Raw genomic sequence first — 27,099 nt, 5'->3', positions numbered from 1 at the left:
TTGTAGGTAGTTTGGATGATAGGAAGAACACTTCTGGTTATGCATTCCATCTTGGTTCAGGTGTGATTTCATGGGCATCTAAGAAGCTGCCTATTGTGACACTTTTGACTGTAGAAGCGGAATATGTACCAACAACATCAACAACATGTCAAGCACTGTGGTTAAGAAGAGTATTTGATGGACTCAAGCAGAAACAAGGATCAACAACAATATGTTGTGACAACACCTCAAGGATTGCACTATCCAAAAATAGTGTGTTTCATCAAAAGAGCAAGCGTATTGATACTAGATATCTCTTTATTAGAGAACTTGTTAGCAATGGCGAAGTTCACTTGAATCTTTGTAAATCTAGTGATTAATTGGCTGATATATTTACTAAGTCATTAGTAAAAAATGTGTTTGAGTTTCATAGAAGAAACTTGTGTGTTCTAAGAATAGCTGAGACATAGAACAACATACATGTTTGAGTTGTCATGGATCATGTCTTATTTTGGATGTCATAATTAAGGGGGAGTGTTAAAATAGCTAATTTAATCCCGCATGGAGAATAATCTAAAATTAAAGAGTTAGTGAACTTAGTGTTGAGTCAAGTCAAGTTAAGTGATAGACAGATTTAGTGTATGGTTGCATGTCAAATTATTTTAAGCCAGTCACAAGTTAGAAACATATAAATATCCCTTACTAGATTCATTATATTTTCACTTATTAAAATTTCAGCCATGGAAAAATCTATTCTATGTTTAAAAACTAATACCAACCATAGTTACTTTAACCTCGCACTATCTTAGATATGGCCTCCATATGAAGCTATACAAATGTCAAAATTGTTATTTGGATCGAAAAATGCTTATAAGCATTCCATCAAGAAGAAAACGCATTCAATTGGATATAAAAGGAAACTCTTCATTAGTTTCCGCATTCAAATAATAGGAATTAAAAAACCTATTACCATAGACCCTACAAACACTGAAGAGGTCTACAAACACTGAAGAGACGAGAGACGAGGACGAGGACTAATAATATGAAAATGAATTTATTAACATGATTAAATTTTAATAAATGTTTATTAAATTTTTGAATTTATCAGCCTAATTTAATTTTGATAAATGTTTATTAAATGTTATCCGAAAATAAGTAGAAAATATATTAGAAAAATAAAAAATAAAGCATAGGACTATGAAACTAGACTAAACTGTAAATTTATTTATTTTTTATTATAGAGGAATCGAGCAGCCTGGTAACTCCAGTAACGTGATTCAAGGATAGTCTGGAGCATTTGAACTCATCACTTTCAGTACAGAGTTTACATTTCTAAAAAACTTCACTGTATTGTAATTACCAGCTCGCCTACCTGGTGGGGCTGACTAAACTGCAAATTTAATTTCTTGTTAAAATGTTATAATTTATTCGATACACATACCCGACATGATGCAGATTCATGTCTGAGATTCAAAGGTCTTAGCGAGGCCACAAGCCGAAAGGCAAGAACGCAGTGAAGATGTGGAAGCAAACTAAACTACGTTCATTTTGCGTGTCGAGTAAATTCAGCAAGGAAAAATGTATTTATTGCATTGATGTGTAAGTTTCTGTTTCTTCAAAAACAATCATGAGCCTCTGACATCATATAAAATGAAGGAATGTATGATCCCATATGATCCTATGTTCACGAATTCACTTTTCTGCAATTCAATCGCACTTCTCCCCCGCTGGTCAAAGCTCCAACACTTGCCAACTTCAGCATTGAGGTTTCAAATGCTTTGAAGAAGGCATTCCCATCCCTTGCGAATCTCTTCACAATCATCTTTGTTGGGTTTTCCAGAAACAACGCCTGGTCTGAGCCAAACACTCCCTTTCCTTCTACCAAGTGTTTGAAGTATGCGTTGTCAAACTGGGTGGCCGTGGAATCCAGAAAAGCACCCGCGCTGCGATTGTTGTTAGGCTGAGGGCACACCGTGCGTAAGCTCTGTGCAAACTGCGGCTCCATGGTTGGATCCACCTTAAATGTAGCGTTGAAGTTATGAAGTCTGCTCTCAAAAGAAGAGCAGTGAAAGAAGCCCAACGTATGCCCGCCTGTTCATGCAGACAATTAGGATTCCATTAATGTTAGACGTTACAGGGTTACCATACTTTCATGATAATTCTGGATTTGTTGACTTTCCAAAACAGATTACAAAAATTCCGAAATGCAGATGTCGATCATATTTGAGTTGAAAAGCACACTTTATAATTATATCTCACCGTAAAAAAAAATATTTATGCTGGATTTGTGTTTGTAGCATTCCCATGTCGGGAGGTTGATAATGCTATAATCTCTTTCTTATTTTTTAATCAATCGGAACACGATATTGATATAAATTCGTTAGTTTTCGGAAGTTAAAAATATATTGTAAATTTTAAAATTTTATTAAAAATAATTGTACATAAACTTTTAATTTTCCAATATTTTTACCTTTATCATTTTAATCTAAATCCAAATAAATTTAAACTAATAGATCTGATTTATCATTGTAATATTTTTAAGTAATGATGTTAAGAGTGATAAGATAGTTAATAGTTAAATGGTGTCTTCTAAAGGTAATTTGTTTTTTAACTTTTTTCCTTTGTTTTTAAGCCCTAAGTTAATATTTTGGTAATGATTTTAAGAGTGATAAGATAGTTAATAGTTAAATGGTGTCTTCTAAAGGTAATTTGTTTTTCAACTTTTTTGCTTTGTTTTTAAGCCCTAAGCTAATATTTTTTTGCCTTGGTTTCAAGCCCTGGGCTAATTTTTTTTTCCCTGAATGAACTTTTAAAATTAGGCTAAAATGTAGTTAACTATAATGGTTTAATAGTTAGAAAAAATGTTTTTATCTCTATTTTTGAAAACTTATTCGTGACAATTAAATAAACATGGTATAAATAACATAGGAAAGAAAACAGATAATAGCATAAGAGAATCTTCAATTATCACTATAAAAGAATCTGTATGCTATGAAAATTTTAATTTAAAACCCACTTTAGTTTAAATTGTGATATGGTATTTAATTATGTTCATGATTGAAAACTTTGATTCAGTGTAATATGTTTTGTGTGGTCTTTGGCTAGAAATTGAAGAAGTTCATGATGGAAAACTTTGATTTACTATACTATGGTTTTGTTGTGGTCTTTGTTGTTTAGTTTATTTGAGCATTTAACTATAGTAATGTAAGGTGAAGAAATCATTTTTCTAAACAAAAAAGTGTGTATTCTTTAATTTTGGATAGTTGGCCATTTCTTATTATACAAATGGAAGAAGTTTCATAATTCAAAAATTAGATTTATGGTATTATTGCTTTGTATTGTATTTGTTCATTGAAGTATTTGAGCATTTCAACTATCAAATATAAGATAAGGAATTCCCTTCCCAAAACTATGGGAAAATTAGATTATTGTATTATTGTTTTGTGTGGTCCTTATTAATTAAATTATTTAAACATTCAAGATGTCAAATAAAGTTCCTTCCCAAATCAAAGTTTGTGGTATGGACTTGTCAATTTTGAATGATTGATTTGATAAGAATAATGTATAATTATAAAGATAGGTGATATTTAATTATATAAATGAAAAGTAAGTGATATTTAATTATATGAACGAAAAAGTAAAGAATTTATTTAAATGATATTTAATTAAGGAGATTTGTTTGAATAAAAAGAGTGACTTTTTATAACATTTGCTTATTACTCAATACAATAAGCATGTACATCAGTTTAATATAAGAGAAATTTGATATTTTATTTGATATTTATTGGATAATTAAAATTGTAATTTAAATAAAAATATTTATAAAGTGAATATTAAGAGAAATTTGATATTTTATTTGATATTTATTGGATAATTAAAATTGTAATTTAAATAAAAAAATTTATAAAGTGAATATTTATTATTTCAAGTAAAATTTATATCGTAGAATTATTTATATATGATGTTTTTTTATTGTTTAATATAAATATAGATATGATAATTTTGATAATTTTTTATCCATAAAATTTACAATATCTAAAGTAATGAGTTTGATTTTTATTTATTTATTTATAATTCATGACACATAACCTAGAAAAAATAGGTCAATGGATTTGACCATTTAAACTTATTTAATTTGTTTGAATAGAGGTATCAACATAATTAGAAGAGAGTGCTGTAAATACCTGACAATGCGACAAGATCACGGACAGAGAGTCCACGGAGGGAAAAGCTTTGAATGAGCTGAGAAACGTTGAAGGTGGGGGCTGGCAAATTCTTTGTATCATTTGCCCTCGAGATGAGCCCGTCTTTTCTTCCCTTGAGAACGTCCCACTTTGGACCCCCTGTCTGTCAAATCAATATTTCAGTTAATCATACAGACATTACATTACATATATACTCTATCATCAAGAGTTACTGGGAGGAGATTATACCAGAAGTACAACATCTCTAGCAGCGATTGCAAGAATGTCAGCGCACGAAACAGTTTGTGGGCAAATGGACTCCAGCTTCGTCTTGGCATCGTCTAAAACATAGAAGGCGCGAAGTGAAACATTGGGTGGTGCGTCTTTCTCTGCTTCATTGCTTGTAGTGGAGTCTAACAACACCGATGCATCGCACCCCTGCACTCATTTACGCCAACGCCAATGTCAATACCCAACCCTAGCCATTTAGGTTAAAAAATCAAAACAAAACTATAAATCAACTAACAAAACTATGTTCCATTTATTGATGTCGCAAACAGATTATACAACATTGAAAAGTTTAAAATTCTACTGATCACTTTAGTACCCAGAATTATAGAATATTTCTAGATTATGCATTCTAATATTAATATACAAATTCTAATATAATCTATTCTACTCTAATTCTAAGCTCTAAACTAATCAGGACTTTGATAAAGTACTAGAGGGAGCCACGCCAGCGTTAAATATGATAGAAAACATTGAAAACTTTTAGATTTAGCTGGGAGAGATGACTATATACTGGTTAACTATGATATCAAAATATAATGCAGATACCCTAATGAAGCAGTCGTGGAAATGCATTCGTAGAATGCGAGCAGGGATTTTAGGGTCGTATTGGGTGGCGTTCCGTATGGTATCCTTTATCACAGTCTCTGCACTTGGGCACGTTCGCTTGTAGTAATCCTTGCTTAGCCCTGTCAATGCATTGGCCCGACCTGATTCTGAGACGATGCAGATAGAAACAGTTACTAGCAACAGCACCATGGAGGAGGACTGTGTAATTGCAAGAGCCATATTGAAGAAGCACAGCTCTGCTACTAAGCTGAGTAAAGAAATGAGGGTATGTCTAGGTTGGAAGGTATCATCCAGACATTGCTGATATATATATATATATATATAGGAATAGAGCAAGAGTTGTATCTTCATGAAGGAAGTTCGAAAACAGTTCTTCAAAGGCACTCACCATATATTTTAGTGGGGTTTGTCGCTCGCAAAAGTTGGACATACTTGAAGGAAGAAGCGATCGATGAATTCTCTGCAAGGCTCCAAAAACATATGGTATATAAAAATATGGTTGTTTTGGATAGTTGTTTCATTATCAATGCCGATGTTGAGTACGAGCAAAGCAAGTTGTTTTGTTTTGCTTCGGCACCTCGTTACTCTGACTTTGGTATCACGGATTAGAATTCTCTTTTGTTCACATGAAGACTTCGTACTTTTTAACTCTGTTCACTGTGGGTCTGTAGAGTGATGTTTATGCATGGCATTTCATGAAAAATAGAAAACAGAGGAGAAAGGAAGTGCCTTCCAAATCGACAACGATGCCTATGGGTTTGTGGATAAAGTTTTATTATATATATATACCTTATTTTATAATGTTTTGTTGTATATATGTATATTATTTTATTTTATCTTATCACGGAGAGTTTTAATTTGTAAATAGGTTATATGGAAATATAATTACTTATAAAATATGGTATTTTTTATATATCATTTTTTTTAAAATTAATAAATTTAATTAAGAATAAAAAATAACATAACCAAAAAAATCTTAATATTTGATATTTGATATTTTTGTGAATATTTAATAAAAGTTAAATTTTTATCATTTATTTATTAATAATTAAATATAAATTTTAAAAACTTCATTCTAAAACAGATATATTTCAGTAAATTTTGAAATCCGTTAGGATGATTATATTAAAATTATTTAAATTTTTATAGAATACTATTTTTAAAAATATTAGATTAGGAATTTTGTTATTTGTATTGTTTTTTGAAACTAAAAAAATTAATGTAATTAACTGTTTCTATTTACATTTTTCATGGTTTAAATTCTGGTCAAGATGATAATTTAGATTTTAATATTATTTAATGGGAAGTTAAGATTTTATTAATAGTTTATTTCATGGAATATTAATTTTAAGTTGTAGTTGGCCATTAATTTAATAGTTTTTAAAGTTTTTATAATTACATTATTTTGTGATTATGATAGTTTAAATTATAATTTTAAATTGTGAGTGTTGAAAATGTTAAATTGTGATTTTTTTGAAGTTCTATTTCTATTTCATTATATTATAATAGAAAATACATATGAGTATATGTTTGTTTATAGGTAAGTTAGGCTTGAAAGCAAGAGTTTAATATCAAAATGGATTTTTAAAAAGATAATATTTAAGACTATACTAAATCTACTTAAAAGCACAAAAATAAAAATAAAATAAAAATTGAGAACTAAACAAATATAAAGGTCATAAACTAAGTGGAGGGAATAGTGGAAACCTCTATGTTGTTTTTTCTAAACTCCTAGTAGTAGAAAAAACCAAAACTCCACTATGTTTTCTCTCAAACCAAGTGAAAATTGTGACCAACAAGGACAATTTATTTTCCAAGTGAGTATGTTTCATATGCAGTTTGAGGTGCTCCACATCATTGGCTTGGGGGGCCCAAGCCACGAAGGTCTGAATGTTCCAGTAAAGCTCAAAGGTTCTCTAGTATTTTGCATCGCTCATCCTACTTATGCTATACATGCTAACAAGATCTTGAACCATTTCTTCCATCTCTCCATCATGTAAATAGGTCTTTTCATGTTTTATGTTATTGCTTGTGTCATCTAGGTGGCTCAAGAGAGGCTTAGAAAACAAAGAGGGCTCATAAAAGGCTCAAAAACAAAAGTATATGAATTGAAATGAATATAGTTTCATATTTAAAATCTCATCACAAGATTTCCAACGGTGCAAATGACACCTCATTTCGACATCGTATGTGAAAGTTATGGCCAGTCAAAGTTTTGCTCAACTAGGCCCCCTCGCTAAAGTTAGTACAACGCCAACTAAATTTGGAACCGCTAAATCTGGTAGAGATGCTAAATTTGGTGGCCACTAATGAAGCAACAATTTGACACTTCACTGTGATAGATTCTGGTGGTCGAAAAGGGCAAAATTGTTGCCTAAATCTTTTTGGTGACCCTTGAAAATTAGCCGATGGTTTTTGAGTCTCTTGTTTTTATTTAAAAAATAAAATAAAATAAAATATTTAAAATAGGTGTGGTGGGCCACCACCCTCGCCAAACCCCAACCCATATATATACTAGCATTTTCACCAAGAGGTGCAAAGACACAATGATATAAGTGTAGATGAATGTAGAGTTACACAGGGGTAGCGTTATAGGAAACAAGGATGTGGGCACGAAAGGCATGAGGAATCAGGGGGCAAGGTGTGGGGAAAATTGAAAGGATTTTGTAAAGTATAGGCTTGTGTGTGGGACATCACTTTGTTATCAAAATCTGGTGAGTTGTTGGGGTGATCATATGCCCTCATAGAAGCACCAAGGAGATAGAGATAGCCACAAAATAATAGGGAAGACAATGAATCAAGCAAGTAAAGACTTACAAATTAAATTTGTTGAAATAGTGAGATGAAAGTAGAAGACATATATGGAAAATGTTTACATGCACCCTATCACATAGATTTTTATAATTACGTTTTGCTCAAGTCATGAGTTCAAGTCCCCACTCTTCACCAACTCTCCATCTATAAGAGCTGTATCCATGGCATGGCATTACAAGTAGCATAATAGTTTGACATTACATCCACAATGATGTGTTTTTTCGACATCCAATTTTCCAACAACATATACATGGTCGACTTCATCAGCATGATTAAGCACATTTTTTTTGGTTGATTTCTTGATTACTAAAACGAGCGTATTACTGCCAATGGGAGTAACTATATCTATAGCATTATCAGGTCAAGAAACTCGAGAATTTAATTTCTTGAAGATACACAATAGATGAGCTTCTTTCCTACAGATTCAAGAAGTGCCTCACTGATGACCTAATGTAAAATGGAATTTGTTCTAATTTATTCTTTGGTAACAAAGAATTTTCTAAAATAAATTGCAAAACTTTAGCAATTCGTAGGACAAAACACTAATCGGGTGAATTTGAGCTATACCTTTATAAAATTGCAATGGAAAATTAAAGGTTTTGTGCCATAATAGCTTTCCAAGTCATGGATAAGACTATCTTTTCTATCACTCCTAAAATGGGGCTTTGAAAAAATCTTACGAAGTCACCCTTGACATATGAATAATGGCTTGGAAAATGGGCTAACTAATATCGAGTAGTGTTACTATGTAGTTTTTTATGCCACTCCTCCATCAGTCACGAAAGATAAAACTGGTATATTGAGGCTTGGAATTATAATTCCTTGCATTGTTAGCTCTTCTGGCCCAGGGTAAATGCCCTTGTGATTATCCATATACCATAGCCATATTACAAGAAACATTTGAAGGATTCTAAAGCTGACCACCTTCAAGTTCCCCTTGTATAATTGTTCCAAGGAGAGGCTCAAAAATACTAATTAGGAATTAGAATAGTGAATTTTATTAAAAAAATTAGCTCAACTCTTTCCATCTTTCATTTATTTCCTTGGGATCATAGTAGACAACTTACAATATTTCTCCCTATGTTAGCCTTTGTTAAAATTATTTGGCATTTCCAAAAAGATAAAAAAAGAAAACCAAGTATTTGGCATTTCAAAAATACCTTTGTGCAATTAATAATTTCAACCCTTTAATAAATGATCTGTCAAGTCATTCAAATTATTTTAGTGGGCTTTGGACCATGATAATTCACAAGAAACTCAAATTGCAAGCCATCTTTCTAGGTGCCATCTTCCATTTTTTGTTAGGTCCCTATAGTACTAGTATAACCCCTTATTGTTATCACTACAACCCCCTTATTATATTATTGTGTCCTTATAATCCCCATGTTATTATTATTATGCCCCATAAAAGCCCACTATTGTTATTGTAGTGCCCCTACAATATTGTTGTTATGTAGGCTTTAATTGTATTGGGACCTCCTATATATCGAAAAGAGGTCTTGTCATTTGTATCATCCAAGAATCTTTTATTTGTGTAATGTAGAGGAGGTTTCCACCTCGAAGAGGCTGGCTTTTAGGTCGTTTATCTATCTTATATATCTTTTTGTGAGCTGGTTTCATAACATTTGGTATCATACCTTTGGATTCTAGGGTTTCGCTGCTCCAAACAGGTCGTCGTGGAATTTTCACTATAAATTTTTTGCTACGAATTTTTAGAAACTAAAAAAAAAACCATTTGAGAAGAAATCATTCTAAACCTTGGGTACAAATTTGAGATCTTTTCTAGCTATATTTTCATAGATATGATCTGAGGAAGTTATAGTTTTTGCAAGCTCCCGAATTTCATCACAAATGGGTCCTCGTGACCCAAAATCTTGGTGAAGCTTGGGCCTGAATTTTAGATCTTGTTTTTCTATATTTTTTGAGATATGGTCCAAGATAGTTAGGATTTGTGCAGATTCTTGAATTACATTCCAAACAGGTGACCTTGGAAAAATCGTCATAACTTTCTCTTTGAGCATTAGATTGAAATTTTGCAAGATGTTATAGAAAGAGGATGGACTGTACTTCATTGTGTATCGTTTTCAGGTCATAAGGTCGAAATAGTGACACGTGGAACTTCATACAAGTTCACTCTACTGAAAAAGTATATAATCAAGTTATCTTGGGAGATTGGGAATAACTCTTTCTTGGAGAATCAAATTTAGATCAGAGTTGTGGCATTAGAAAGAGGAAGCAGAGGGTTACCAGAGGTTCCAATGTTAGACCTTATAGATTTGAACGTTCAAAGATACACAAGATTTAAGATCGAGATCCTAAAAGAAAGAAAAAGAATGACCGAATCAAGAAAATAGAAACACGTAGTAATCAAAATTGGATGGATGATTTGAAGAATGCGATCGAAGCTAAGATAAATAGTTTTATCTATGCCATGGAAGCTGATATCTATGGTATGGAAGCATATTGGAAGAAAGAAATGGAATATTTGATGAAATACATGGAAGGTTTGAAGGAAGGCGGGACAAATCTGCTACAAGAAAGGCTTCCCATAACATGGATACTATAGAAGTAGACATATTTTGATCTACATAATGTGCAAAACAAAAAAAAAGGTATGTATTCCATCTTTAATTTAGAACCGAATCAGTTTGTATGGTATAGAGGGATTTTTTCTTGTAAACAACTTGTCACCTGGTCATTTTTCACGGAGGAGATGATAGCATATTATGAAGATACAAAGAGCAACACCTTCTTTAGCAAATTGATAAATCTCAACAAAAGGGTTCATTGCAAAGCACATTGAGGACTTTCAAAAATTGAATATAAGGGTAAATGATATTCTAGAGAAGAATAGGGTTGAAGTATTCATAGGGACTTTAAATGATAACATCCAACACTACGTTCACCTTTGGGAACCTGATTCATCAGAGAAGGCATACAGGTTGGCGCGAAAAATTGAAAGAAAAATTATGGCAACAAGGAAGCCTACCACTCATAACTATAAATATGGAACTGTTGTTGCTCCTAGCCTTTCACCACCTACAAGATTGACACCAAAAAACATTGGAAGAAAAAAAGTAAAAGATCTTTGTTACAATTGTGATAGAAAATACACTAAAGGTCATAAGTGTGTTGAGAAGAAATTAATTTACATAGATGGGGAAGAGGAGAAAGAAAAGGAATAAGAAAAGTGAAAAGAAGATGATAGACACCAGGAACCAATCCCAGAGAGAGAAGAAATGAATCTAACCATACCTTGTAATGCATTGAAAGGAATTACCACTCCTCGAACATTCAAGATAGAAGGGCATATCAAGAAGAAAAAGGTAATAATGTTGATTGATTCTGGTAGTACTCATAATCTTATTCATTGTGTTAGGGTCCTATAATTTATAGGATCTCAAGGTATTTGAGTATTGTATCTTAGGAATCTAATATTGTAAATACTTGTCAATTTGCCAATGATTTCCAAATAAAAAGAAAAATTAAAGAAAAAATGAAAAGAGGGTATAAATGAAAAAAAAAAAGAGAGGAAAAAACAAAAAGAATGAAAAAGAATGAAAAATAGAACCCTATCAAAAGAAAAAGGAGAAAGAAATAATATTGAAAGTGCTTCAAGTCCAAATTTCACTACTGATAGATAGATTTCTTCATCATTGTTAAATAAAGGTTGTGTGCAACTTGTAAAAAATGCCACAATGACTAGATTTTTGTTTATTCATACACTGTAATTAGGGTTAAACTTGTTTAAATTTTTGTAAATTAGGTTAGAGAATAAAGATTTTCCAAACAATCTAATCTTGGTAAATCAGTAGTTAGGAAGAAAATGACATTGATTCAACTGTTTAATCTGAATCAATAGGAGAAATAACAGATAAGCTAGATAGTTTTTCATTCTGTATAAAAAAAAATTAATGTGGGTTTTCTAGTCTAAGTGCACCCTTTAGAAAAATAAAATGTTAGTTTAGTCATGGGTAGGTAAATTAGATGGTCTTACAAATATAAGCATATGTCATTTTTATCCTAAGTCTAAGGACATGGTAAAAAGGCAAAACATGCGCCATGGAATAAAGTGCTTTTATATGTTTAGTTCTAATCCTTATCCTAAGTTCAAAAGGAAAATTGCAAAAGCGCATATGCACAAATCTCTTTTGTCGTATGCAGTTAATCAACTGCGCTGTCAGGGCATCAGGATCCACTCCCGTTCACAATCCACAGCCCATGTTTTTCTTTGTGCCCGCCTCTCCATCCTTCCTCTACCGTCGGTGGGGGCAGTTCTGAAAAGGTGGTTTCTCCCACTGGGCCCCATCCTAACGTGGTAGCTTCTCTTGATTTTGCACACCCCACTGCAATCCCACTTACCACTCACTACCCCCTCTGAAACCACCGTCCCCTCACCCATTTTACCATGTTGCCACCATGATATCTCCACCACTCTCCTCTTGCCACGTCACCTATCTGTTAACCAATTGAATGCACTCTTGACAAAATGACTGTTTAGCATTAAATTTATACTTCCTGGGTGACCGTTCAAACCTACTGGTCCCACACCATTTCTAATGGGACTTTCATAGCATTGGTTTAAAAACTTCTGAAGCCATCGCTCTCCTTCCCTTTACTGCTCATCCTATCACTATCCTCTTTTTTCACTGCTTGTTGGCCCTCAATTTTGATCAAATTTTGCTTAATTAAATACACTTAATTTCCATGTTATCCATCCATTTACCATCCATGTACAACCTATTTTGACCAATTTATGCATATCCAGGTATATAAATTAAGTTTTGCAATTTTTAGATATTTTTACAAAAAATGGATTTTAAGTGCATTTTTGGATAGGATTAAAAATTCTCGTAGTGGCTTCATTGATGTCATACTTGCAGGACACCTGGGCACGAACTAAGCACATTTCTAGAAAGCTTGGGAACTAATAATGGACGTGTACCTATTGGTTCAGTTAAGCCAAGCTTAAACATGCCTCGTCAAAGTTGGTCAAACATGACCAGTCATTTAGGAAATCCTTAGGAAATAGGACAAATTTAAGTTTTTATGGGATTTTCCAAATTTTGAGTGATTGGATGGATGAGATCGACCTAGATAGATAAGATAACAATAGACATAGCTGTTAGAGACATTTTAGTTAATTTTGTTTCATATTTCTCTATTTAAGCCAAGAACATTGAAGACATGAACATGTAGAATTTGTATAACTCCATTTTGAGATTTCTGAACTTTGTGAGTTAATCAAAGAGACTAGTTCCATCTTCTTTTTTTTGTTCTATATGGTGAATGCTTGATTGAGTTTCAGTAGCTAAGAAGTACTTTTAGCGTGTGAGGCAAGGATGGAGGGCCCCCATACCGAGCTAAGTGCATTTTCTGGTTAATTTAGATGAAATTTTCTGAACTAGTTTTGCTTCATGTTTAATTAGTTAATTAGATGTATGATGATATGCTATGATTTTTGATGAATCTTAATCTTAACTCTAATCTGCATGTGAAGGGTCAAACCAGTGTTTAAGTTAAACTTTCCTTCTAACTGATTAGAGATTAGAAACTAAAATTCATCTTTCTTGCTTTTAAGTGATTTTTTGAATTTCTAGTGTTCTAACAATGTTATTAATGATGAATGAATTTATAATGAAGAACAACAAGGACCTCCTTATTTAGGAACCTCTTCTATTATTCTTTAATGCTTGTTGAGCTATTGTTCATTAGTGGTTTTGATTTATGTTCATGAAGTAGTTTTGTAGAAGAATGTCAATCTAGTTCTCCTAAATTAGAAGCCACTTCTCCTGCTTATCACATATTGAATTAGAAATTATTTAGTTAAAACTTATATTTGTAATATGATTTTCTAATTTAGGTTATAGTTGCATTTCTTTCAATTTTTATCTTTCATCATCTAAAATTGACTACAACTGAAATTCATATATTTTGGACATGCTTCCAAGCTTACAAGCCTAGATTGATAATTAAATACTTGTGTTAATTTGCATAGTAAATTGACCCAACATTTTGGTGCTAGTGTTGGGGAAGCATACTTCAATATAGTCAATTAAGAGTATTATTTAAAAAAAACAAAACATAAAAAAAACTACTTTTCCTTATGGTTATTCATGGTTAGACATAGAAATTAGAAAGGTAGATCCCCAAAATGAAACCCCAACGACTAATAAAAACTTACAAACTAGAAAATCCATTTGCGAAACAAAGATTTACAAAACATGATGTTAAGGAAGTCATTTAGAGAAAGAGGGTATGCCACCACAAGGCTATTCTCAAATCCTTGTCCACAATTTAGAATAATCACTAGGGATGAATCTTCATTTCAAAGGATAGAAGAGCAACAAAGTATCCATCAAGAGGATCCACAAGAAGAGAACCTAGAAGCTTTTTCTAGTTAACTTTGCAAGGAGATAAATGAGTTATGGATTACATGTAATGAAGTTCAAACAATAGAGCTAGAAATTGAAGAATTTATAGAAGATCGCTTGTGCATTCATGATTTTGAACAAGTTCCACAAGAAGAACTTTATGCTATGATAGTTGACAAAAACCAAAAACTTAAAGATCACATTCAAACTTGGTTTCAACTAGTCATTAGGCCATAATACCACTCAATTTTTCAACATCCTTTAGCATCAAATCTTTATGATCAACTAATTTTTCAAGTCCAAGTATTCATTAAAGAATATTTTTCAAACTTGGATGTGAGTCTACTTATGATCCTGTTACGCATGTGGGTGCATTGTAAATTCTCTTATACTAGAGAGAATGACTTATTTTTCTATAATAGAGCAGGATAGAATAACATAAATAAATAAACAGGTAGAATGATTTCACAATAAGACCTTTTCTCATGAATAAAATTTCACATCATTGTTCAATACTCATTTGGAAGGATTTTATGGAAAAATGCAGTAAATAATATCTTAAAAACTAGTTTTATACCTATTTTTCAATTTGGATCACAAATGAAAAAGACAAGGTAAAAATAAACACTAGATCTCAAAAGAAATTTCGAGGATAGAGTTATTACAGCCTATATTTGAGGTGTCTAATGGAAACATTATTATATGATATGTTGAAGATGCAACAAGATGATGGATCTTAGTGAAAAGAAGTCGCCTTCACTAAGTTGGTCCGCAGGCTATTTTTGGCACAAGGTTTATTTTAGACTATGTCTATTTTTAGACATATGGATCATGGCCTATGAGTTACAGGATGATGTTTATGGATGATTGGTCATGTTGGGAAAAATAGATGGACTTCTATTTTTGGTTCACAATGGAGTGATCAGAGTCTATTTTTAGACTGCCAGGCTAAAAATAGAAACAGTCAAATATTATTAGCCCTTAGTAATATTTGGACTCTAAACATTATCTTATTCTCTTGGATCACTTCAGTTCGAGCTACGGATGTGGCACATGCAGCTGAAAAAAGGAATCATGTGGTTTCTTATGTGTTAGTTGAGCTATTGCATGGAGGACTTCAGTTAGAACTCATGCACGTGAGTTTTGTGGAGTTGGATGTGGAGTTGATGGAGTTGTGTTCAGTTTGACTTAGTTGAACTAGTTGTCTTTAGTCTAACTAAATAATACACTAGTGATGAGTTGTGTGAATTAATTATTAATTAATTCACTAATTATTAACTCATAAAGAAACTAAAGAATACATCAGTTAACTCAGTGCATGGACAGTTCAACAGAGACAGGTGTTAGAGGTAAGTGAAAGGGTGAGTTGTGACTATTAGTTGTGCATGAGATTTTGCACATGCATGGATTGAGTAATGCCAATGAGGATTGCGCAGTGTGGGCCAATATCAAGGAAATTGTAGCCTGTGCTCACGTGATTCTCTTGCAGCATTGTGCAGTGGAGGTAGGCAAAGCAGCAGAGGAGATTTGAACCTGTGACTTGCTTGGATATGAGCTATTTTTGTGTGTAACAGGTGGAGATAGTGCTGGATACTTGAGAGGAGTATTGCACTATGTATTGTTACATGTTCTCAATCATTAATATATAGATAGTGTGGGGTTTTCATCTGTAAGCTTTCCCTGGGTTACATACTATGTTAATGTGTGCATGCGATTGATGTTTCATTGTTTTTAATGCTACTAAATTGATGATCAACGTAGAGGAGGTTATGTATTATGCATGTATTCTGCAATAGTCTATAATTGGGATAATCTCTGTGAATAAGTGTTTATTATTCAAAAATTTTACATGATATTCATAGGGAAGATAGCATTTGCAATCCAGTTTCCAAATCAATTTGAATCCCCTCAATCAGGTATCATATGAAAAATTTATTCTTGAAATATTAGTTGCTTCTCAAAACATCTACATGGCGACAATTCTAGGTCTTGACTATTCATTTGAATATTTAACATACCAAATCATCTTCTTTTCAAAACATGTTTATGTAGGATATATATATATATATTCAACTCTATATCAATACACAATTTGAATCATCCCATTTGGAGGTTAGATGAAAACGTTATGCCACATTTAGTGACTGCATGTCTTCAAATCAGCATAGTAAAACTCTGCGTCCTAGGTCTGTTAATCAACAATTTTGTCATATCAAACCTAAGGATTTTAAAAATTTGTTTCTACTGGATATACAAAAATGAATCTACTTTAATATCTAAGTGGAATCACATCAATCTGATCTTTAACGAAAAAGTTACACTCTAAATAGTGATTGTTGGTATAGTTAAAAATTTACAAGCAACTCTATCAAACATGGTATTCTTCATCATTTTTAGCATATCATTTCAAATAATTTTGAAAATATATTTATATTGGAAGTGGTAATATGTATTTTCTTCAACCTGACTTCGTAATCACTCTAATTTGACATATAACAAAGATTTTGTGAACAAAATACCACTAGGAGGTGTAGGTTGGCCATGATTCCTCAAGGGGTAAACAAATACATTTTCTTTGTCTATCATCTTTGGACTTATTCTCAAGAAATTCTTGTAATTATTTTACATATTTCTTGGAAGAAGAGAGACTTTACACCTCTCTTCCTCCATCATCTAATATTGTATTGCAGGCAAATGCTATGTTTTTGTATGTCTCGGGAAGATTTAAGGAGTGAACTCCATGGATGAAGGACTTTTCAAAGTCAATATTTAAAAATTCATATCTAGGAATATGAAATGAAAATATTCAAAGTGAAAATAAAGTGGAAATTCACCTCATGTTGAGTTCATCCAATGAAACTCAAATTTGTGAAACTTGCTCTCAGTTGCTGACCAACAACATCAACAACCTTACAACATGAATCAAGATTGAGGAAAAATATATGAAGCTAATAATCAAAAGAAGAAGTTAAGTTTTGTACCATGTCAAGCTACATCCATTGCAAAAAAATAATTTCATAAGCCATATTGTTCATGATTTCATTCATCTACCATATTGTATGCTAAGCATCACAATCATTTAGATCTATCATGTTGAAGTCAAAATCATGATTTCAACCTATGATACTTTCATAAGATTTTCATAATTCCCTACTTCATTAAACCCCACCTCCATCCAGAAAAGAAAAGAATAAAAAAAAATAGAAAAATATCAAAAATAATAAAGGAATTTGGTTGTGAAAATCCAGGAAACTGGCACAACACAAACTCGAATACATATCGGAAAACCAACTTGTTTGGCCAATATGAATTCTCTATTTTGTTTTACTTTTACTTGAGTTTGATTTTGCAGAAATAATCCTCCAAGAAATGCAAGACTTGATGACAATTATTAACATAAGAAATGGGGGAGTTTGTAATAAAACTATGCAAATAGTTTGAGTAGCTGAATTTCAGAAGGAACCTGAATTAAATGTTAGAAGGGACCTAATACATCATTGAAAATATTGTGTAGAAGGGACCTGATATATCATTATGCAGAAGGGACTTGTATTATATGACAAAAGCAACATAAAATATTGTTGAAAATTACATGTCAGAAGGGACCTGAAACATCAATTACAAACTGCAGAAGGGACTTGAACAACATCAATATTCAAAGATCATAAATCAATGTCAGATGAGAAAACACGAAGTAGAAATAAGTCTCTACATTTCAATATATCCTGGAAGAACCATCGTTATGATACTAAAGACATTGTCGACCATCATTTGATTGGAGGACATCATTGACATCAAATATTTTATGGGAGTACAAGTAGAGTAAGTGAAAATTTTGCTCTTAAAATTTTTATTTTTTAAGTTTTTTTTTCTAGAAATTGTTAATACTAATTTAGTGCTTGATATGCATTCCATTACATTTTAACTATATCCTACCACTACCTTCATTATCATCACCTATTGATTATCCTTTCCTACATTAACCCCATTCCTATTCATCATTCCATATACCATTACATTAATCCTAAACATTTTATAATCATTTTTGATCAGAAATAAAGGACTCAATATTCTTACCCTAAGGAATTTGTCTGACCTGCAAAAGCTACACAAATGTTAAAGGTTAGTATTATAAGGAAAATACTTTAATTTTAAAAATGACCTATCCTATGGTCATTTTAAAATTAAATTAAGAAAAGAGCATAACCTAAGGTATAGAATGAGTGAAATATGCAAATATGAAAAAACCTAAGTGGAAAATGCAAATGAAATGAAATTTAAGGTTCATGAAATGCAAGGTGCATGAATGAAACTAAAATTCATACAAAGCAATGGTGAAATATGCAATGGTGGAACATAAACATAAAATTAATTAAAAAAAAAAAAACAAAACAAACTTTGCAAAGGAATAAAGGGTAAAGTTGGCACATAAAATCGATTTTTTTTTTAAACTTTGAAAAGGAATATGTATAAACCATAGCAAATTTGGCCCATAAAATTGATTATGAAAATCGATGAGTGATGAATGGTTATAAAAAAACAACAAAAATGAGAAGCGACTGGTGTTTGCCACGGTTGAGAGGAAATTTAAAATGTTGAACATTGCCCGATCAAACACCTACATAGAAAGAGATCAATGTTCAGCCAGAAGAGAATTCAATATGTATGCAAAGTAGACTGAGAGGTCACCTTCACGTAGAGAAAGGAAGGGACTCAACAGGAGCATTGTGCCTCGGCTCAGATAGGAAACACAACCCATTGAATTGGAAACAAAAGAATAGGGTATGTGTAGTTTTTTATGCAGAAAAATTTGACCAAGAGCATAAAAGAAGGATTTGTTTCATTAACGATAACCTTGCCAACTAAAATGTTGAAATCTCCATCCAAATCCCATAAATTCCCCAGAGACAACAAGTTGAGTTTGAATAGAAATGAAATGCAATTAGTTTGATTTTTTTTATGATATCCAAAGTATGAGATTTACATTTAAATCACTGGCAGTGTAGGTAATAAGCAAACTCCATGTGTACGGTTGGCATCACCAAGACCCATTTATGCTATTGATCTAAAAAAAAAAAAAACTCGACGTGAATGGTGTGTTAAGTGGAGTTAAACACATAAGTTCAGGGAGGCAACTGAGGTTCAGAAAAAAGGTAGAAGGAAGCGAGTGATACAACTGAGAAGTAAAAGGGGAAATGAAGGAGAAACACAATGCTACAAAACTCAAGTAGGAAGCTTCAAAACCCATAAGTAAAATAAATTTTATAAATCCAGTCAAGATGAAATCAATTTAAATCAAGGTGAATTTGTGAACAATTTAGTGAAAAATGAAGAGTTTCATTAACCAGAATTCTGAAATCAATCCATGAGATACAAATCCCATGAATCATGTGAAATCTGAGTGTTTGAGTAAAATTCAGTTAAGTTTAAAAAAAAATGGTTGTTAGCATAGTTAATAACTCTGAGTTTTAAGAGAAGTTGACAACCTAAATTTGAATTTGAAACTCCAAGGGACAGCGTTGATAATGGGGGAAATGAGCTTTAAAAAAATTATGAACAAAGTTTGAGTTGTTGGTGAGTGAATTCAATGTTAAAACTGAGAGATATATGTGTGTTTTGATAAATCGATTTTAGTGTTGGAGATATACTGTTATGGCAAAGAGGAATTGATTTCATTACTGGAGGTGGACTGTGTATGGTAAAGAAAAAATCGATTTCCTCCAAGATTTTGATTTCTCAAAAAGCAGCAAATACCTATGCAGTGAAATATAGAAGGAATTGAGCCAATTGCTGGTAGAGGTAATAGGTAAGGATTCAGGTGCCATATCTTCTAGAAGACATTCAATTCAACTATAGTTTTAAAAATTCGAAATTTTTAAGACGACACTATTTTTCGTCATTTTTTCTGAGCAAACAAAAATGATATTTGAAAAATGAAAACATGGGCTTTCTTCAAAATGAACCCAATTAGGCTCCTTATAGACATTTTTCTCAAATTCATTTCTATTTGGCATATTTTTCTGGTTCTGTCAACCCTTATTTTGTAGATTGCATGGGAAAAATAGTTGCTAAGTTGAAAGTGAATGCCTAGTCATAAAAAGAATTGGCACAAGTTATTTTGCAGTGGAATTATACAAGAAGAAAACCCCCGCATAAGTGAAATAAGCTTTTATTTGTTCAATTGGTGTTTTCTCTATGATTATGTTACATTGCAAGACTGGCTTCCTTCAGTGAAGATGTGAGGGCGAATGGATATTGGCTCCTTTAAGTGAAGTTGTTGATATTGATAATCTGAGAGGGACATCAATGTTGTGTCTGATTGTAATACAAAATTCAAATTGCATTTGTTGTCTTCTCTGAAGATGCTCATCCAGAATGATTTATTGGTGTTATTTTTGGTGTTTTATCATCAGAGGAAGAATAGTGCAAAGTTTTTGTATTTGTTTGTTGGTGGTGAAGCATCATCACACATCGGAGAAATTTTTGTTCCCATCACTCTGGAATACATAGCCCAAGCCAAAAGTTTTCCACTCATAGGTGAAGAATACTACAAAGGGTAGCACTTCAAACAGAAAGGATGATTTGTTTTTAGAAAAACAAAGAAAAGAAAGGAGAAAGAAAAAAAAGGTAAAGAATGCCATCTATAAGGAAGGAGAAAAAGGACATGAAGGAATAGATATCCTTTTACAGGAAGCTCAATAGAAAGCTTCATCTTCATGGGTCAAAGCCATAGGTACATCAATAGGTTGGTCAACATACAGGGACAAAATATCAAAGAAATGAAAGAGGCAAGCATGAGGACATGCTTGAACATCAGTAAGAGGAAGATGTTGGCTCTCAATTTTGATCAAATTTTGCTTAATTAAATATACTTAATATCCATGTTATCCATCCATTTAACATCCACATACACCCTATTTTGACTAATTTATGCATATCTAGATATATAAATTAAGTTTTTCAATTTTAGATGTTTTTACAAAAAATGGATTTTAAGTGTATTTTTGGACAGGACTAAAAATTCTCGTAATGGCTTCATTGATGTAATTCTTGTAGAACACCTGGACACGAACTGAGCATATTTCTAGAAATATTGGGAACAAAAAATGAATGTGTACCTATCGGTTCGGTCAAACCGATCTTAAACAGGCCCGACCAAAGATGGTTAAACTAGACGAGTCATTCAGGAAATCCCTAGGAAATAGGCCAACTTTAGGATTTTATGAGATTTTCCAAATTTTGAGTGATTGGATGGATGAGATCGACCTAGATAGATAGGATAAGGATAGACATAGCTACTAGAGACATTTTAGTTAAATATGTTTCATATTTCTCTATTTAAGCTAAGAACATTGAAGGCATGAACATGTAGAATTTGTATAACTTCATTTTGATATTTCTGAACTTTGTGAGTTAATCAAAGAGATCAGTTCCATCTTCTTTTTTGTTGTTCTATATGGTGAATGCTTGATTGAATTTTAGTAGCTAAGAAGTAATTTCAGTGTACGCGTCAAGGGTGCAAGGCCCCATTACTGAAATAAGTGCACTTTCTGGTTAATTTAGTTGCAATTTCCTAAACTAGTTTTGTTTCATGTTTAATTAGTTAATTAGATGTATGTTGATATGTTATGATTTTTGATTAATCTTAATATTAACTATAATCTACATATGAACGGTCAAACCAGTGTTTAAGTTAAACTCTCCTTCTATCTGATCAGAGATTAGAAACTAGAATTCATCTTTCTTGCTTTTAAGTGATTTTCTAAATTTCCAGTTTTCTAACAATGGCATTAATGATGAATGGATTTATAATGAAGAAAAACAAGTACCTTCTTAGTTAGGAGCCTATTCTATTATTATTTTATGCATCTTGAGATATTTTTCATTAGTGGTTTTGATTTATGTTCTTGAAGTAGTATTGTAGAAGAAGGTCAATCTTGTTCTCCTAATTTAGGAGCCACTTCTACTGCTTATTACATATTGAATTAGAAATTATTTAGTTAAACTTTGTATTTGTGATATGCATTTCTAATTTAGGTTATAATTGCATCTCTTTCAATCTTTTTTATTTCATCTTCTAAAATTAACTACAGATGAAATCCATATATTTTGGACATGCTTCCAAGCTTACAAGGCCAGATTGATAATTAAATAATTGTGTTAATTTGCATAGTAAATTGACCCAACACTGCTTATTCTATGTAAACTAACATCTTTTGGACAACGACCATTCTCTTGTAAATTCCTCTTGTCTTTCACTAATACAGTCATGCCTCCCAAGAGAAAAAATCAAGATAACCCTGTCAATCCATTAATCCCTCCCTCTGTATATTTAGATCACATCCTTTTAGCCGATAGGGATCATCAAATTAGTCAAACCCAATGTGACTATGACATTTTAGAGTTATATTGTTGATTGGAAGACAAAAATGTAGATAAAACTGATGAAATTGTGCTCTCGGAGTCCAGTATTCCCCATTACATCTTCCCTTTGACATTCCAAGCCCTTGAGTTTATTGGAAAATGTTAGAAATGTTATGTCCTTGCTCAAAGAGCTACCATTGCCCCATTATGTGACATCCTCTTTACCATAACTTCCCAGTCCATAGACCAAATAATTCTCACTCACTCTATGGAAAATAATACTCCTTTCTCCTTAGAAACCCTCACCCAGCTTTATCAAAAGCTGGATTTTGCTACGAGAGCCAAATTTTTTTAGATCTTCTTGCCTGTGAATGCCCAATTACCTAAGAAGAATCCTCTATATCCTTCCTCCATCTTCCTTAATCAATCCAAAAAATTTATATCCATGATTTCCTATATTTTGGGTTACTATTATGATCTGTGGGTAGATGAGCCCATTTTAGGTTTCCTCTCTATATTTTCCACAGACATTAAGCCATCCATTGTGTTCAGTTTCAGTCAATTCCTAGCTACCCACATTCATGAACAGTTTCTAAAATTTCCCACAGAGTAGGTGTTTAATTACACCTCCATTTTAATCTACATGTTCCTTTACTATCAGGCATATAAGTTCAATTTTGCAATGAAAAAGCTTGATGATGCAGGAAACTAGCAACTAGTGATACTTTGGACATCATTGGTCATGAAAGAACAATAGGAGTTCTCTTACAAGAAGTTTATCGAGGATTTTGTTCACCCAACAATGAACATCCTTAACATTTCCATACAGCCCAGAATCAGTGAATATATTAAAAGAATTTTACATACAACAGATCAAGCCAAGACTGGGGATTGGTATTTATACCAAAACTACAAATAAATCAAGATATATGGTTGTGAAATGGCACCATACAAACTCCCTAAATACCTCCCCATGAGGATTTTTTCCCCGGAGTATATTAGACAAATGTTAAATTCTGATGATATTCATTTTGTAGTGGCCAAAAAGAAATCACAGTTCCGCATAATGACACAGGTGGTCCCATTTGTATGTAATACTAGGACAACAGGTGAAGAAGCAGACAATATACTTATAGAAATGAAGTTTAGCCTAATATTTACATGGTCTTGTGACCCTTGTGGTATTATTTCAAAGCTCAAAGTAGAGAATAAAAGTACTCCTTACATCCATACTTCAAGGCTTGAAATAAAGAAGTATGTTAACCAGTTGGAATGGACAGAAAAAACCTTGCAGGAAGTTGAAGAACAACTTCTTTCTACTTCCAGTTTGTAGACTTGCACTCATCAAGAGAAATTAAGCAAAATATAGAGGGAGGAAGGATCGTCATCAACAATAGGAAGTGAGGTTAAAGAGTTCAGGATCAGTTACAAGAAGAGGAAAAATTGACTCCTAGGACAGATGTGGACAAAGAGACAAAAGAGTAGGCTGCCATCATAATCACAGACTTACCACCTGCAAGCATGAAATTTGTAACATCTTCTACAAGACCTTCATCATCACAAGCTCAGAAGGAAACTAAGCTAGAGTCACAATTGTTCAAACAAAGAAGGAAAAGACAATTTTTGATACATACAGGGAGATTAAGCTTAAGAATGAGATTTTTTAGGAACCTTGTTGATTAGTTGGAAGAAATATGTGAAACATTGGAGCTGCAAGTAAATAGGCTTTCCAACAGAATTGAAGCACTGATCTAGAAAGGGTTGCCCAACATTTATGTGATAAACGATAAATTGATCACTTAGGAAGACTATGTCTTGAAGATGAAAGAAATGACCAAGAGAAATATCAAGTTCAGTGGGATTAAGCACAATATGTCAACAAGGGAATTTTTAGAAACCATGTCAAATGATTTCTAGATACAAAATGCGGTAAAACATGTTTTCACAGTGAAACCTACTTTTTCCAAATACACAGACGTCGATGAAATTTACCGGAGGGTAATTAAATTGACTATACTAGATGAAAAGAGATGGGAAGAACTATGTGATTTACTAGATTGAAGAGGTAATTTGGGTGCAATAAGACAACAAACAACACATCAGCCATAACAACAGTCAACACATCAATGCGGTGTAGTTTCAAGTTGACTCGGGAACTGAATCCACCAAAACAGAGCCACCTTTCTTTCCAACTATCTACGTGGCCTATTTTTCTGCCATAGATAAATATTTTTATTTGCAATTAGGCTATTAATACATTGTCGATTTGACAATGATTTTGTAAATTATTTTGGAATTATTAGTATAAATACTTTACTGTTCATAGTATTTAGGGTTGATTTCTGAATTTAATTTCTTCTGCATATTGTAATTTTCAAAGTGTTGGAGCATCAATAATACAAGGACCTTTCATAGGATTCATGTGGTGTACAAAATCGTGATGTCTCTCTTCTATTTATTTGTTTAAACATTGTTTTTCTTTCTCTATTATTTTGAAAATCTTAATTATTTAACAAAAAATGTAGTCAATAGGATTTGTTATTTAGAGCACCTATTCTAGCTGTTAATAATTTTAATGTTTTCCACTGAAGTCAAATTAAGCGATTCTTAATTGCTCCTTGATTTCTACCGAACCTTACACTTCTGCTATTTCACAATCCATTTAATTTATTAAAAGATCCAAATAGTGCAACCTAGCTTGCCCTGTGAAAACTCCTCTAAAATTTTGATGCCAAAACCAATTTAATTTATGGACTCCATAGTCCAATGGAATTATAACACTTAAATCAACCAGACCAATCAAATCAAAACAAACAATACAACCATAACTAGCCTAAAATTTACATAAAACAAAGCTAAATTTTACAGGGTGATCCCTCTCTGAAGCTCGCAGACCTAGATCCTAACTTCCAAAGTGGTTTTGATGTTTTCCTATGTGTTTACTCCCTCAACATCAAAAATACAAAATGACAACATAGTGGCAACCATACTGGGGAACAATACTCTTTAGATTAAAAAAATCATTATTCCGTGCTATTTAATCAGTATTTCAGTTAAACAAAATTGTTATATCATTATGAAATACATGATATGAGGTTGTTATCTTGTATATATCTTAGTGTGTCATGGATTTTGATTTTATGAAGTTGTGTGATGAATTTTAATAGACCTGGCTCCCAAAAGAATTTTCACTGGGGCTCACCTTGATCCCAACCCTGCTGAATTTGTAGATAATTGAGAGAAATTGGTGAGAAATAAAAGTTTAACAAAGAGTCAAGGTAGTAATAGTCCTTTGTCTAGGTTCAATTCTCTTCCTAAGAATAGTCCTTTGTCAAGGTCTAACTCTCTTCCAGAGAAATTTGAAACTATTCAAGATATAGAGTTTGATTTGCCTTTCCAACATAGTTTGTTTAAATCAAAATCTGAAACTTTTGTAGATCAGACTATTATTGACAAAACCATGCAATGACCATATATACCACAAACCCATCATTTTGAAACATATCTTGATCTTGAATCACTACAACATTTTGATAAATTAAACGATCTAGTTTATTTTTTGAATCAAGCCATTGATGAGGCTTATATTCAACAATATGTTGAATTTTTAGCTATAATCGTTGCAGCAGCTTCTTTATCCAACCAATCTTCGCAATATGTTAATTTAAAACTCCCTAGTTGATTTGAATTGGATCCTTAAACCCTCTTAAAGTTACCCAAACTCTATAAAGAAACTCATGCCGAAGTTCAAAGTCTTGTAGATATCGAGCTTATCAGAAATAACCTCTGAATAATGATAATTTGCATCCAGCACAGAGAAATGAGGACCTTTGGTTAAAGCGCTTGACCGTTAGCCCATGAAGACTGTGCATGGCACAAAAATGGTAGTTGGGAAGCTCAAACCCAGAAATGGAGGTTGTTTCTGATACGCGATTAGTGCAAAGCTAGGCAAAACTCCTCGAGAAGGAAAAGCCCCGAGTGCTCGGTCACAAGGGAAACCAGAAAAACCGTGGGAAAGCACTAAAACAGACAGGCGGGTCTTGTGCTCAAAACTGGCAGAATATCGGAGGCATTTCAGGCGATAAGCAGGTTTTGCTGAGGAACCAGTGATTCCATACACTGAGTGATGCGTGTCCGGCGGCGAGAGAGAAAAACCACTTACATCCCGGACTAATGGTCAAGCTACTCAACCGTGTGATATAATCGAAGACCATAGGATCTGGGGGTCCCAGATCAACGGCGGAGGTTCCACCCGATGGATGATCGGATCCGAGGGAGAAATAAGCTATGTATCATAAAGATCTGAAGTCCGACGGGGAAAATGAGTTGGCAGAGATTCGTGTTTCATGGGCATTCTTGGAGTAAATGAAAATAACGGCCATTTCAAACAATCGAGTGTTTCCGGTGAACCTGACACTTATCTGTTATGGAATAGGTGGCCACTTCCCTGTGAGGTGTGACGCAGATTGTAACGGCCAAAAGAAGGGATTCAAACGGATAGAGGCAAGGAACGAGAGAGCTGAAAG

The 27,099-nt window shown here is 32.8% G+C and overlaps 1 protein-coding gene across 1 annotated transcript; it reads right to left on the bottom strand.

Moving 5' to 3' along the window:
• Positions 1-1,427: 1,427 nt before the first annotated feature.
• LOC149211963 (peroxidase 66-like) lies at positions 1,428-5,285 on the bottom strand. The gene is made up of 4 exons (XM_089390513.1): positions 5,001-5,285; positions 4,413-4,601; positions 4,164-4,326; positions 1,428-2,070 (listed from the first exon to the last, which is right to left on the bottom strand). Exons 1-4 carry the CDS (start codon positions 5,238-5,240, stop codon positions 1,664-1,666), a joined length of 999 nt encoding a protein of 332 aa, XP_089246639.1. The 5' UTR covers positions 5,241-5,285; the 3' UTR covers positions 1,428-1,663.
• Positions 5,286-27,099: the final 21,814 nt, after the last annotated feature.

Source organism: Pinus tabuliformis, chromosome 1_1 (assembly GCF_031772625.1).
Source record: "Pinus tabuliformis cultivar Carrire ecotype Pingquan chromosome 1_1, CPIR1, whole genome shotgun sequence".
Taxonomy (NCBI): Eukaryota; Viridiplantae; Streptophyta; class Pinopsida; order Pinales; family Pinaceae; genus Pinus; species Pinus tabuliformis.
Note: the sequence above shows the minus strand (reverse complement) of the source record. Positions and strands in the feature narration are given on the sequence as shown.